The sequence below is a fragment of the Rhizopus microsporus genome (assembly GCF_002708625.1).
Source record: "Rhizopus microsporus ATCC 52813 unplaced genomic scaffold scaffold_7, whole genome shotgun sequence".
NCBI lineage: Eukaryota > Fungi > Mucoromycota > Mucoromycetes > Mucorales > Rhizopodaceae > Rhizopus > Rhizopus microsporus.
Window position 1 is genome coordinate 1,093,863 of NW_019671922.1, and position 13,659 is coordinate 1,107,521.

Sequence of the window (13,659 nt, forward strand, 5' to 3'; positions counted from 1 at the left end):
TTTTTTTTTACAAACGCAATTTGTTGGTAATCAACAAGAATGAACCAGTTTGGTGAAATAAGACTACTTCTGAGAACTATGCAGTTTGTTGTTTCAAAAAAGCCTATTTACTAATCTTTTTGTTTCATGCTTAGCGATGAGGTCGTTTTATTGAGTTACAAAATAGCCTTATGCTGCGGGTGAAATTCTCAAATAACGTAGTAAGCACTGTATAATTGAAGTTAGTGTTGTTTATCCTTTAACTTTTGGGTAATCAACATACAATGATTAGGTTATGCTTGCAAGAGCTGTAACTTGAATTCGCCTAATGATCGGATCTGTATTACGACGTAACTGAATAAATTTGATTTACCATAATCAATAGACGACACAATGAAAATCATACACATTATAGAAGATTTATATAAAGGAAATCATCAATAGTAAAGAATATCGAGTTGATGGTACGACCATTTGGCTTCCCATCCTTTCTGGCTACGTAATTTTCTTGGAAAGGAGACATGTGTGCTGTATACACAGACGTATGCATCTACATGTATACATACGTAAATAAACGATGTTCTAAAAGGAAACTAATATTACACGCAGGCTAAGTTTTTATAGCCCTTAAAATATTCACTGCTCTTTAGTTGTTTTTTTCTTATTCTTACAATGTATGAACTATAATATGTATACTAATAACTAGAAGACTAATGAATAAAAAGTAATGTATTACTCACTTTATACTTGCCGAAACGTTAAGGAATGCACTGCCGCTATAGACAGCGCATTAAATCCAGGGAGCACCGTTAGTCTTTTGAAGGTGGGAGGACTTTCATTGTCATGTTTTGGTTTGTAAACAAAGATACTATATATTCAACGCACTGCTCACATTGTGATTTCAAACCGTACCATAAAATTCACACTTGAGGACAGCATATGCTCTTCGCTTTGATCCAGAAACAGAGAAATTATTCATTTCTTTCATTTTACACTTGTTACATATCTGACTCGTTAAGTACTCGTCAACATAAACAAATTCGGTCTCCCGTTAGATTGTTTGCGTTTTCGTTTGATCCCTTCGGTAATATGTCTTGTAGGCGAAGCTTGTTTCCCTCTCAAACTTAACAAAAAGAACCATTTCCGAACACAATGATCCGCTTCCGTTGAGAGGAGGAAGGGAAGTCAGCAGGGGGTAGAGGACATGTTTGCTTTTGTTTGGGTTTTAATTTTTAGCGCCAACTGTGCTTGATGTGCCATACTTTTTGCTGTTGTCAAGGAGTCTTTTAACAATTTCTTGTGTTCCTTTTTGCTTGTTGATATACATCTTGAACTTTAGCTTTGATACCTATATCATACGCAGCGTTATTAAAATACACACCATGCCAGAGAGCGACATACCATTTACCTTGACAGTAGTAGTTATGGATTCTTTGATAGTTCTATAGATGTGTGGAGGCAGCTAGTAAAAACGAGGTCAAGTTTGCAGTCTTTAAGGTAATTCACTAACATACTTAAATTCGTCTAATGACACTCTTGGTATTCTTTTCGTCTTCTTGTAGCAAGTCTGTAACCACATAAATGATTGTATTCCTCCAACCTTGCTGTTTGGATACATTCATGTTCTGTAGAGTCAACTGCAGTAAAGATAGTTGATATATCAGGATCAACAGCTCAAATCTCTGCATCATCAACTATATCAGCAAAATCCTTGGGAGTCTTTGGTTCTCTTCTAGGTTCATCTTGGATGGAAACAGTTTTCTTAAACATAAAGGATACAGCATAACCATCAGTAGTGATCACATTTCTACAATGTCAACATTTGTTTAGTCCAAAAATAAAAGCCATGTAAACATACGTACGTAAACTTCTTTGAACGTAGGGTTAAGCTTTCAAGTATCTTGTAGCCTATTTTTGAAAAATCAAAGACATTAAAGCGCCATAAAGTTAGGTCATTATCATTCTTTTAACCTAGTCTGACCTTGTTATCATATTGTTTGGCAAGCTTCCAGAAAGACTGAGCATCAATCTGCATACTCTTGAAATCAATCTTGTACAGGGAAAGTAAAGAAAAGCATCTTGATCCTCGAGGGTTAATGTACTTGAGAGGCATGAAAGTCTTGTCTTTGATTCTTGCTTGTACTGTTTTGATAAAGCTTTGAACAGTACCAATATCCTTTTTATCAATGCTCTTCAGTTTGCTTGTTATTTCCAAGAACTTGTTGGAATTGATAGCGGTCAGTGTGCTTTCTTTAAATGACCTGTACTTGCTTGTATTCAACTTCTTGACAAAAGGAAGTTCTTGTAACCTTCGATGGACATAACTGCTTGATGCTTTATCTTGAGGTTTCAGTTCTTGAATGAAATTCTTTTGTTCATTTCTTTCTGTATAAAGTGTAACCATTTCATATAGCATTGAGGCTTGGCATGCAGATTAGCTTCACTTGACACGTCAGCATCATTGGAAGCATCGTACATTGACCAGAGGGTAAGAAAGTTATTGACAATGATTTCATACCATCCAGTTCGGTCAACAGTGAAGTGGCCAGGCAGACTTGGGATTTATCTTTTGTTGAAAAACGTGTTTGGCTAAAGACTTGCACTGTTTGACTGCTAAGCTATCACCACAGAAGTAAGAAGTAGCCCTTTCTGATAAGACATTAAGGATATATCTGAGAGTTCGATCTCCATAAGTAGAGCAAACTTAATTGCGAACCAGTGTTTCATATTGCTTAGCCATAGAAGACACAATGGTCATATATCCTTTACTTGCACAATTTTCCAAGTCAGATTGAGTAAGAGAAGTAGATTCACAAAAGGCTTTGAAGCTCTTCTTGATACTATCAGAGGCGTGCTTTCCTTGACCAACAAAGGTGAAAATTATGTTATAAAACAGATTTTGAGTGACCACAGATAGCTCTTCGCCATTTTCGAGAAGTTCCAAGAAATAGTAATTAGCAAAGATGAATTCAACATATACCAGCTGAGTAGTATGGTCAACTACTTCTTGAATCAAGGTAACGGACTTGGGATATCTGCAAGTATTAGCCAAAGATGCCTTGATTACAAAAGTTTTCTCGACGGTATCTTTAGGCTTTGGAGGCTTCATTTTTGGCTTATTCATAAGACACAACTTGTTGGAGGAGCGAGAGTAATCAGTTCCACCACAAGAAGGGCATCGTACTTGTTTTTGCTCATTGCCTGTCACTTTGTTCTTTTCTTTTTCCTTTTTAAGTACTTCAGTTTTATCAACCTTGCTTTGGTATTTCTAAGAGGCCTTGATGGGAGTAGAAGTACAGCTAGTGGAAGTAATAGGAGCAGGTAATACAGCTTGAGCACTCGTATCTTTGTTGACCACAGGCATAGATGCATTTTCATTGATGACAGCATTTAAGGGACCAGGAGAAGATGTGTCTTCTTTAGCAGCTTTCAAAGCAGTATGGACGTTCTTGCCTATTACAATAATATGTTATAAAACAGTTGGATCTAATAGATACTATCTTTACCTTTTCTAAGTAATGGTGTTTCTTGAAAACCATCATCATTTGCTTCGAAAGATGTGTTCTTGAATAAACTTGTTTACGTTTGTGAAAACAAAGAAGGGAACCCGCGATCGACGGCTAATGGACCCTTAATAAATGACATATCGACTTTATAGCTTACATACCTTTCCCTTTGTTTCGCTTTGCCTTTGGAGGCGGAGGGTCATCATCTTTCTTTCGCTTCATATTGAAGTAAGGAAAAAAGGAAAAAGGAAAAGTAACTATGTTAGCTTTATCATGTTAGATTAATGATCGACAACATTTTTTTTTATTAATTAATCATGTTTTCTTAATGGTAAAATGTTGGAATGAAAAGCGCTCCAATTTTGGCACATCGTACATTTTACTGTGGTCTTCAAAGTAGTTATCTTTATAAAAGTGATGGGATAAGGATATTAAAATGGCGCAAGATGTCATTTAAACATCAGGAATAGTGATCGAAGAAGTAACGGTAAAGAAGGAAAAGAAGAGGCACAAACCCTAACGCCACCCATATGTTTTATGAGGAAATAAAAGTACATAGTGTATTAGCATGTATGTAGCATGCACATGGCTGATACGTTGAAAGTGCTGCTCAAATCCAGTGTTTTGACGAAGATTGTTATTGCTTCTGAAGGTAAGAACAGCATCATGGAAGCCTCTATCACTATACTCGATTGGTATAACAGCGGCAATCTCCTCCATTTTTGGCAGGCTGTGAATGCGTCTGTCGCCTCCTTCAATTAAACGCATTCTCATTGATGGGCTGATGATTATATATGGTGCACTGGCTTCTTTTTGATCATTACCATTACTGACAATGTTGCTGCTTTCATGGTTGCTCAGTACCTCATACGCATGGCGATATACACGTGCAAAGGGTTTACATTGAACAAGCATAGCTAAAAGCTCTCTAATGACCTCAGGCCCAGGCTGCTGTTTCGTGCTTGTCTTCTTTCAGCGGTATACGAAGGATCAAAGATATACAGCTGGGCATAGGAAGGCTCGCTGCCTTCAACTGGAGTCAAGGGGCCTTGACGGTGGCAAAGCGCGCTATGGATTTGAAAGGCGTTTAATCCACCTTTATTGTTATTGTTGTTGCTGTTGCTGTCGGCACGATCCTCAGCCGAGGCAATGTCGCAGCCTAAGGAAGTAAACGCAAAAGCAGCGTTATACTGGCGAAGGTTGTCCTTAAAACGCCTTCCTTGAGTGCCTATACTTGCAAGCAAGTCCTTCAAGTACTGAGGCAGGTCAAGCAAGAGCTGCAACTGGACTGACCCCCTTGCAACATCATTGCTCAATTTTGGGTATGCTGCTTTTGGGATATTCTTGGCTAGTATGATTATACTTTGGACGCCGATCCTGTAATATTATCAAATAATAGCTGTTTTAACTCGGAAAATTAGAAATACAATAGGATGGAATGTGTCTCTTTGTAATCCTTTTATTAACAGAATAAGGAAGAGATTCATAGCAAAAAAGAAATTGATCTTTAAAATTAAATAACAATGCTGTCATCATCCATTGACTATATTAATATGATGAGTCGTCAACTACTACAGACTATAGATGTCATGTATCGATGTTGTAGACTTAATATGAGGTATTATGTTGATATTTAAGATAACTTTGCCGTCAAATAAGCAATATATTTCGTACATAAGCCAAAGAGTGTATAATCTTCTTCGATATAAATGTAGAAATACGACAGATCCATTCATTCTTAGTAGCTAAGAGGATTGAGCAGAGGTCTTTCAAGAACTTGAAAGACGTTACATCTGGGGGATAGAATTGAAAGCAACTTTGTTATTTATATAAAGGGTATCAAATGCGTGCGTAAGTTGATATATATAGTTTTAATCCGCAGAACTGTATACAGCACAGTCCATGATCAACGTGCTCTTCCAAGGCATCAAGGTTATCTTTTGTTTCAACAAGAAATTTGATGTGATCAAAATCAGACTTTTGTGTCGTTGGTGATATGTGGGCTGCTTCAACTTGCATCATGCCATATTCCTTAAGTTGTTGCCCTTCCACCTGAACATGAATTACACGGAGATCTGCATGTAAAGCGTTGACTAATATCGAGCAAGAGCCTTCATCCCTTGTGAAAAATCAATATATTTAGTAACCAAATAAAACATTAAAGATTCTGCCCACCATTTTAACCTCAAAGTTGCCTTCTGAACAAGTTTTTCCATGATTGGTCCCAGAATTTAACTATGCAGTCTTGTTCATTTTTTTTAATGTTCTTGTTGATTATATTCAATAAATCCCAAAACAAAAGCGTATGTGTGCAGTATAAATTCTTCATCTTGGGTAGGCTTTTTCTTGTTTTTGTACAAGTACTTGTATATGTAGTAGCTAGCTTCAGAAAGACTTGATTTCGCTATTGATTCTGCTTCTGATAAAATGTCTGAAGCTTTTTTATTCACACACAATTGTTTTGCATGATCTGGCTTTTTGCTGTACATTTTTCGCAGAGGATGCCAATGTTCTGCAGAGAAAATGCTTGATTGAGCATGAGGAACATTATATGACAAGTCTAATATACTGTTTCCAGAAAGTAATGCCGTTCCAAGATGTCGCATTTTGTAGAAAAGGGAAACGCTACATGCACCAGAGTATACATCAGAAGCTAGACTATTTCTAGGGGCGATATCTCTACGCACTACCTGCGATACCATCCAACAGAACTTTTCAATGTGTAGCGTCAAGTTAAACATGGCTTTATAAAGTCGCCATCTTGATTTGTTTCTTTTCAAGAAGAACAAGATAAAAAAGAAATGTTGTTATTTATGTTGTCAGGCGTTGCCAACAAAGATGCAAGAACACGTGTGATTATGATAACTTTGTATTTGTATTATTTAGCCTACTTTCTGGTGCGTGTAGTATTGGCCGGCAGAAAAAGCTGTATCACTTTTAAAGATGACTAGGCACTGGTTAACGTGTAAAGCTAAAATGGGCGGTATTTGAAATATATTCTGTCTCCCTCCCCTTCCAACAATCATGAAACAGCCTTTTTTTTCACAATAACCCTTCTTTTGACATGTCCACTCCTAATTCCATTCTTCATGGTGGCTACCACTATTCTTTATCACGCTCATGGCAAGCAGAACGTAGTTTAACTAAGGACATGCTCATGTACCCCTTGTTCATTACTGACGACGAAAATGCTCTGGAGCCTATTGAATCACTTCCTGAACAATATCGTATTGGCATTAACAAGCTTGCTGGATTTATTGAACCGCTCTACAAGAAGGGGTTAAAGTCCGTCATATTGTTTGGCGTTCCTTTAAAGGAAGGTGTCAAGGACCCCACAGGTTCTCGTGCAGACGACCCCGAAGGACCTACTATATTAGCAGTTCGCTTGCTGCGAAAGAACTTTCCCAACTTATTTGTCGCCTGCGACGTTTGTTTGTGCGAATACACATCGCATGGCCACTGCGGTATTTTACGAGAAGATGGAACCTTGAATAATGGACTGTCTATTCAACGTTTGAAAGAAGTTGCTGTCAACTACGCAAAAGCTGGAGCACAATGTGTTGCTCCTTCCGATATGATGGACGGCCGTATCAGAGCAATTAAGGAAGGGCTTATGGAAGCAGGCTTAGCACATAAGGTAATGCTTATTTCGTATGCTGCTAAATTTTCGGGCCCTTGGTATGGTCCATTCAGAGACGCTGCCAATTCTGCACCTGCTTTCGGTGACAGACGGTGTTACCAGCTCCCATCCAATGCCCGTGGTTTGGCCCGTCGTGCAATTAAGCGCGATATGGAAGAAGGCGCCGATTGCATCATGGTCAAACCAGGTTTGCCTTACCTCGATATCGTCAGAGAAGCAGCGGAAATTGCTGCTGACTATCCTATTTCTGTGTACCAGGTTTCGGGAGAATATTCAATGCTTTATCATTCCGCCAAAGCTGGTGTCTTTGATCTAAAGACAATCGTACTTGACTCCATGACTGGCTTTTTACGCGCTGGTGCTACACTCATCTTGACTTATTATACACCACACCTTTTGACATGGTTGGATGAGGAAAATGGGAACTAGGTCATAAAACGGATAAACTTCATCCACCGAGAATACCACGAACGGAGACCAAAATCCGTAGAACAATAAAAAAGTAAACTTTTTTCCATGACATCGTCCTTTTCTTTTTTTTTTTTTTTTCCTCTTACTATTATATGAACCCATCTAGAGAGAGCTTTGAAAGCTTTGATACAGCAGCTTATGCTTCATTTGATACGGGACGTGGCAGTGATGAAACCTCAGAAACGGTAGTAATGCTCCCAATTAAAAAATTCAAAGCAAGTCAAGACGATGATCATTATGAAAATGCGCCTCTTTTGGATGAAACCAGCGCGATGGGAGGAAAAGATGGCAACGATACAGCAGTAGATAGTCTTTTGTACCTACGGTGGAGCGGAAAAAGGCATTGTAACATTTTTCGTTGGCAAACATCAAAGAATCATTCTACGCATAACAGGTTGAGACCCTATAGCTACTGCTGTTGTTTTCGCACCAAAAGATCCTTTATTATCACATGTCTTGTCTTATTTATCCTGCCACTTGTTTCTTTCGTTCTGTTTTCCCTTGTATATTTCTCGCCAATACACCTTCCAGCAAAGTCACTTGGAGTGTCAAATTATGCAACGTCTACAGTGCGACTGCTGACACTAAATATATTCATGAGACCACCAGGTGTAAAAAATAATGCCAATGACTATAAAGAACAACGTTTAGATTATATTATAGAACACATCTTACCATCCTATGATATTATTACCTTTCAAGAAGCATTTGCGTTTGCTAACAGACGAGTGGACAAGCTCCTTGTGAAAGCCTATGACCAGGGTTTCTATCACCATGTTGCATCATCCCGCCATTATCCTTGGGAGCTTGCTGGTGATGGTGGCCTGCTTATCCTCTCAAAGTTTCCTATTGTACAGGCAGATAGAATTGAGTTTTCTCGTGGTGTACATGCAGACTGGTAAAGGATACTAAAAAAAAAAAAAAAAAAGAAAACGTAATTTCTAACGGATGTAATATTATAGGCTCTCTTACAAAGGTGCTCTGCATGCACTCGTACAGCTGAACAATAACAGTCTACTCCACATCTATACTACACATACACAAGCTTCCTACGATAACGCTGGTAGCTTCAACTTGGATGACACAAAGGTTAGACTGTCACAGTTCGCAAGGGTGCATCAGTTTATTGCAGAGACAGCCAAAGATGATGACTACCCTATCTTGCTTATGGGTGATCTTAATGTGGATGCTGCTATGCATAATCAAAGTATACCTATTAACGTTCGTCCTCATGAAAGTTCGTTTGCCTACAAGATGATGATGGATGTTCTCAGAGGCAAAGGCATCAACCTTGCTGATTTGACAAATGGTGCCGATAGCTCAATACTATACTCCCATCCCTGGCGTCTTGATACCCTAACTGATGCAGTCTACGAGACATTTGGATATCATCCTGTCACATTTGGAGATTACAAAGTGCTTGATAACGGCACCTTTATACCAGCAGAGACATCACTAACAAGCCATAATCAATTGCTCACAGTACAAAGCATCGACAGGCTTTTGTGGGCTGATCGCAAAGAGAAACACTCTATGAAGCTTACAAACATAACAGTCGAGCCTTTTTTTGTTAAGAAGAAGACCGTTTCTTTTACACAGATATCAGGTATGTCTTTAATTCTTGCAGTGTGTAGAAATCTTAATTTGATTAGATCATTATGGTTTGAGTGCCCAGTTACAACTTTTATAATATTTATTTTTCAAAAAAAAAAAAAACAAAAAACAAAAGAAATAAAAATCTATCGAAGCCCTACTACTTTATACACTTCCTCCATTGTTTTGTTTGCTACTTCTTCCGCTTTATTTGCACCTTGATCAAGCACCTGCTTCACATAACCTTGATCTGCTTGAAGTCGAGCTAATTCAGTTTGTACTGGCTGTAGCCTTTCAATCACTGCCTCAGCAACTGTCTCCTTAAATTCCTTTGTACTAGTGATGTAAGCACATTTCTTTAGGGCATCTTCGATACTAATTTCCTTTACTGCAGAATATATGCTCACCAGATTGGATATACCTGGCCTGACTTCAGGATCGTAGGATACACCAGTAACCGAATCTGTCGTGGCCTTCATGATTTTTTTCTTTATCAAAGCAGGAGAATCTGTAAGGTTGATTCGAGACATATCGGAGATATCTGACTTTGACATTTTGGAATTTGGATCACGGAGGGACATGACACGTTGTGTGGCAGGAGGTATAATAGCCTTTGGTTTAGGGAACATGTCTGTTTTGAACGTCTTGTTGAATAAATCAGCAATGTCGCGTGCCAGCTCGAGGTGCTGCATCTGATCCTGGCCTACAGGAACATGTGTTCCTTTATAAAGCAAGATATCAGCCGCTTGCAAGACAGGGTAGTCGAAAAGGCCCATTTTTAAATCCGCTTTTAGACTTTCGTCTGCCAGAGCAGACCCATGTCCAATACCTTTACTCTTTTCTAGCTTGGACTTCCATTGGGTCATTCTGCCAAGCCAGCCTACAGGAGTGATACAATTGAAGATCCAAGCAAGCTCAGAGTGTGCTCTGACCCGACTTTGCTCAAATAAAACACTGCGATTGGGATCGACGCCACAAGCTAATAATGTCGTAGCCATGTTGAGCTTGGCTTCTCGTAATTGAGCAGGATCTTGGGGCATAGTAATCGCATGCAAATCAACTATGCTGTAGTAAGGTATGGACATACTTTCTGTGGCTGGATCAGGGTCTTGAAGTTTAACCCAATTAGCTAATGCGCCAAGGTAGTTGCCAAGGTGAGGTGAGCCCGTAGGCTGAATTCCAGAAAATACAAGACGAGTCTTGGCTGCAGTTGATAAGGTGCGCTAATAAATAAGCATTAGTTTACTTGTTATTTTTGGTAGAGGAAAGGGCTTTATGCTACTTTTGCCAAATGGCTCATTATAAAAAGAAACACAAAGGCTCCGTGACTTTTGTAAGGGGCAAGAGTTACTGAAGGGCGGCAAGTAAACTCCGTCACAATTCACTTTTATATGAAACAATGTAATGTTGCAATATTGAATAGCATTGGTTTAGGGAGCTGCAGGGTTTGAACATGACTTGATGGTGTAACGAATAATGCTGTAATAATGACTTTTAGCTCATATGATTATTCATATATTTGATAGTATCGCATGACACTCGAATATTGGTTGAAGCAGTAAAGTTCAGAATCCTGATTAGTTGTAAAGTTTATATAATAGCTTTATGAAATTATTGACACATACTACAAGATCAATTACACCTTAGTTGATTATCAATCTTTTCTTTATTATTTTCAACTTGACAGCGCATAATAATATAAAAGCGATATTCACCTTTTTGAGACCTGTATAATGTGGTCAACACCTATAAGTAACATGTAACTGATTTGCTAAACAGTTCTTTTATATATCATTTCTTTTACTTCTGATGGGCTCTTTTTTATTATTATTTGTTATCTCATTTGTTGTCTGAAATTATCATTTTTTTCTATCAGTGTGTGATCAAAGTGTATAATAGCTTTATTCGTACAAAAAAAAAAGATTAAATGCCATTTTCTCTAATGAATAACGTAAGAAAGTATCTACATAAGCTACAGTGGGAGTATTTTTCAGCAAGGAAAGACATATGAGCTATAGGAATAAAAAGTTAATATGGTTGTTGTAAATATGCATCAGATAAGCTTATGTAAAGATCAACTGGTTTCAAGTACGACTTTTCTCATGGTTTATCGGTGTTTTAATAAAAGAGTCAACCTGAAAATCCTGTAGAAGAGCACTGTTAAAAAGTTAAAAACGCTGATTTACCAGAATAGGAATTTATATGATTACTTGTATTCATCAAATGATCTCATCACTATTTTAATTCTATGCAGGTGACAATGCAAAAGAAAAGAAATTAAAGAGAGGAACTATAAGATTTAGTGCTATACCTCATTTAGCTACACTCAAAATCAAAACCATATCCAAACCTAATAATTTACTATTCTAATAAAAAAATAAATCTCAATCATAACTCTGTTATGATTATTTCTCTTTCTCTTTTATTCTTATTAATGACTATGTCACATTGGGTAGACATTTTTCCCCATATAAAAAAATTCCTTTTAAAGTAATTTCATCTTCCCCCGCTCTTCTGAGCTTTTATTTCACAAGAAAAAAAAAAGCATAAGTTTGATCCAAGACTCCGCAAATTACCATTTTTTTGGATCACACATGAAATCAACTACATAAAAGGTTTAAACTTTTTTACAAGTCTTTTTCCTTGTCCCTCTTTCTTTCTTTCATTGGAATGGCCTTTTTCTTCTTTTAAATCATCAACATGACTTATTCTCTATCGATACTTTTTACCACTTCTGAACAACACAAACGGTTAAAGGAAAATGTATTTACTACGACTTATATCACCATCTCGCCTACAAAAGATGGTGCAACAGCAAAGACCAAGTGTATCAACCCCAACTACAACAGCAACAATCCTTCTTCATTTTTACCAATCAAGAAATTAAAAGTATCTTCCAATTTAGCCTCCATTCTTCCTAAACTTAAAGTCTACCCAAATCCTCGTCGAGGCTCATCCTCCTCATTTTATTCAAGTTGTGATTTACAAACAAATCAAACCAATCGTAATGCTTTAAAAAAATCATTATGAAATAATAGCTTACACTTGCATACATATAGGATCAATACTTATCACATTACCTCATGAAGTTATCTTTCAAATACTGTATTTTCTGGATTTCACCAGCATTCAGACACTTTCCCGAACTTGCCGTACAATGTATACTGTATGTCATGATGATGACCTGTGGCGCAAATTATTTTATACAGACTTTCCTTGGAGTAGTCCATTGAGTAACCATTCAGTCAAGAGACGAAAAAGCAGCGCAGTTATAAAGCCCCGTCACCTGGCCCTGTACCGCAATCATTTAACACTTGAACAACGCTGGTTGACCGGGAAAGTATCTACCCGCTTTTTGCAGGGCCATACAGACAGTGTATACTGTTCAGCATGGATTGATAAAAATATTCTGGTGACAGGAAGCAGAGATCGAACTTTAAAAGTGTGGCATGTGCCTTCAGGAACATGCGTCAAGACAGTCAAAGATCATCATACGGGAAGTATCCTCTGTATGAAGGTGGATTTAAAAAACAATCTCCTGATCACTGGCTCTTCCGATGCGACCTGCATCCTTTGGTCTCTCCCTAAATTTGAGCACAGAGTACAGCTCAGGGGCCATGGCCATAGTGTCTTGGACGTTTGTCTCGTAGGTAACAACAGGATTGTTACGTCTTCTAAAGACCATACGTTACGTGTTTGGGACAGACATACAGGGGTTGAACTCCGACAACTTCTCGGACACTCTGCTTCTGTTAACGCACTAGAGTATGTTGGTGGAAATCAAATCGTTTCCGCATCAGGGGACACTAGACTCAAGCTTTGGGATATTCAGACAGGCCAATGTTTGCGAACATTCGAAGGACATAAGCTCGGCCTGGCATGTGTACGGTTTGATGGAAAGTTTCTTTATAGTGGTGGGTTAGAGGGTAAGATCTTGCGTTGGGATATTACAACAGGTAACTGCGTGAGTGAATTGATTGGACATGCAGGCATCGTTCGATCTATTGACTGCTTAGAGGTAAGCTTGACATAAAAAAGAATCTGATCGGATTTTGACCATCTTGCCTGTTGTAGGGTAAAATTGTAAGCGGAAGCTATGACCGTACACTGAAAGTATGGGACTCTAAGACAGGGGCCTGTGTACTTAGTTTCCAGAGCGCCCAATCGAGTTGGATATACAGTGTATTATTAAGTAGCACTCGTATCGTTAGGTAAGTATACGCTACATTATAGTTTTTACTTTTTGCTAATGTGATATAAATATAAATAGCTCCGGTCAAGGAAAACAGGTGATGGTACTCGACTTTGCCAATGGATTAAACCCTTTATGATATTTATATATGACATATATCCTCCCCTATTATAGCAGTACCGATATTTACCAATAAAGGCAAATGGATGATGACAGCTATTTCCTTTTCAATACAAGAATAATATTTAAAAAATATTTATCACTGAAGCTTTCTCCCA

General features: G+C 38.0%; 7 protein-coding genes across 7 annotated transcripts; 3 read left to right on the forward strand and 4 right to left on the reverse strand.

Annotated features, from left to right (window-relative positions):
• Positions 1-983: 983 nt before the first annotated feature.
• RHIMIDRAFT_281859 (uncharacterized protein) lies at positions 984-1,411 on the reverse strand. The gene is made up of 3 exons (XM_023613030.1): positions 1,223-1,411; positions 1,131-1,190; positions 984-1,102 (listed from the first exon to the last, which is right to left on the reverse strand). Exons 1-3 carry the CDS (start codon positions 1,304-1,306, stop codon positions 1,031-1,033), a joined length of 216 nt encoding a protein of 71 aa, XP_023466990.1. The 5' UTR covers positions 1,307-1,411; the 3' UTR covers positions 984-1,030.
• A 1,836-nt stretch (positions 1,412-3,247) lies between these two features.
• RHIMIDRAFT_237295 (uncharacterized protein) lies at positions 3,248-3,707 on the reverse strand (the record flags this gene model as incomplete). Its single annotated transcript, XM_023608735.1, has 3 exons — positions 3,248-3,432; positions 3,486-3,527; positions 3,647-3,707. The coding sequence occupies 3 exons, from the start codon at positions 3,705-3,707 to the stop codon at positions 3,248-3,250; spliced, it is 288 nt and encodes a 95-aa protein (XP_023466991.1).
• Positions 3,708-5,625: 1,918 nt separating this feature from the next.
• RHIMIDRAFT_131311 (uncharacterized protein) lies at positions 5,626-6,489 on the reverse strand. The gene has a single exon (XM_023605546.1). The coding sequence runs from the start codon at positions 6,224-6,226 to the stop codon at positions 5,744-5,746; it is 483 nt and encodes a 160-aa protein (XP_023466992.1). The 5' UTR covers positions 6,227-6,489; the 3' UTR covers positions 5,626-5,743.
• Positions 6,490-6,549: 60 nt separating this feature from the next.
• On the forward strand, positions 6,550-7,554 carry RHIMIDRAFT_237297 (tetrapyrrole biosynthesis, porphobilinogen synthase; the record flags this gene model as incomplete). The annotated part of the gene is made up of 1 exon (XM_023608736.1): positions 6,550-7,554. The coding sequence occupies one exon, from the start codon at positions 6,550-6,552 to the stop codon at positions 7,552-7,554; it is 1,005 nt and encodes a 334-aa protein (XP_023466993.1).
• A 144-nt stretch (positions 7,555-7,698) lies between these two features.
• Positions 7,699-9,263, forward strand: RHIMIDRAFT_306274 (uncharacterized protein; the record flags this gene model as incomplete). The annotated part of the gene is made up of 3 exons (XM_023614493.1): positions 7,699-8,494; positions 8,559-9,222; positions 9,249-9,263. Exons 1-3 carry the CDS (start codon positions 7,788-7,790, stop codon positions 9,261-9,263), a joined length of 1,386 nt encoding a protein of 461 aa, XP_023466994.1. The 5' UTR covers positions 7,699-7,787.
• Positions 9,264-9,300: 37 nt separating this feature from the next.
• On the reverse strand, positions 9,301-10,625 carry RHIMIDRAFT_281864 (tryptophanyl-tRNA synthetase). The gene has a single exon (XM_023613031.1). It carries the CDS (start codon positions 10,272-10,274, stop codon positions 9,336-9,338), a length of 939 nt encoding a protein of 312 aa, XP_023466995.1. The 5' UTR covers positions 10,275-10,625; the 3' UTR covers positions 9,301-9,335.
• A 1,228-nt stretch (positions 10,626-11,853) lies between these two features.
• RHIMIDRAFT_281866 (WD40 repeat-like protein) lies at positions 11,854-13,659 on the forward strand. Its single transcript, XM_023613032.1, has 3 exons — positions 11,854-13,207; positions 13,264-13,400; positions 13,460-13,659. The coding sequence occupies exons 1-3, from the start codon at positions 12,347-12,349 to the stop codon at positions 13,518-13,520; spliced, it is 1,059 nt and encodes a 352-aa protein (XP_023466996.1). The 5' UTR covers positions 11,854-12,346; the 3' UTR covers positions 13,521-13,659.

What these genes read in the sequence shown, in the direction of transcription:
- RHIMIDRAFT_281859 (XM_023613030.1), bottom strand. Translation starts at nt 1,306, where the DNA reads ATGTATATCAACAAGCAAAAAGGAACACAAGAAATTGTTAAAAGACTC. An exon ending in AGTATGGCACATCAAGCACA is followed by an intron (nt 1,191 to 1,222) that starts GTTGGCGCTAAA and finishes CCCAAACAAAAG; the next exon opens with CAAACATGTCCTCTACCCCC. An exon ending in CTCAACGGAAGCGGATCATT is followed by an intron (nt 1,103 to 1,130) that starts GTGTTCGGAAAT and finishes CTTTTTGTTAAG; the next exon opens with TTTGAGAGGGAAACAAGCTT.
- RHIMIDRAFT_131311 (XM_023605546.1), bottom strand. Translation starts at nt 6,226, where the DNA reads ATGTTTAACTTGACGCTACACATTGAAAAGTTCTGTTGGATGGTATCG.
- RHIMIDRAFT_281864 (XM_023613031.1), bottom strand. Translation starts at nt 10,274, where the DNA reads ATGTCCATACCTTACTACAGCATAGTTGATTTGCATGCGATTACTATG.
- RHIMIDRAFT_281866 (XM_023613032.1), top strand. Translation starts at nt 12,347, where the DNA reads ATGTATACTGTATGTCATGATGATGACCTGTGGCGCAAATTATTTTAT. An exon ending in GATCTATTGACTGCTTAGAG is followed by an intron (nt 13,208 to 13,263) that starts GTAAGCTTGACA and finishes TGCCTGTTGTAG; the next exon opens with GGTAAAATTGTAAGCGGAAG. An exon ending in AGTAGCACTCGTATCGTTAG is followed by an intron (nt 13,401 to 13,459) that starts GTAAGTATACGC and finishes AAATATAAATAG; the next exon opens with CTCCGGTCAAGGAAAACAGG.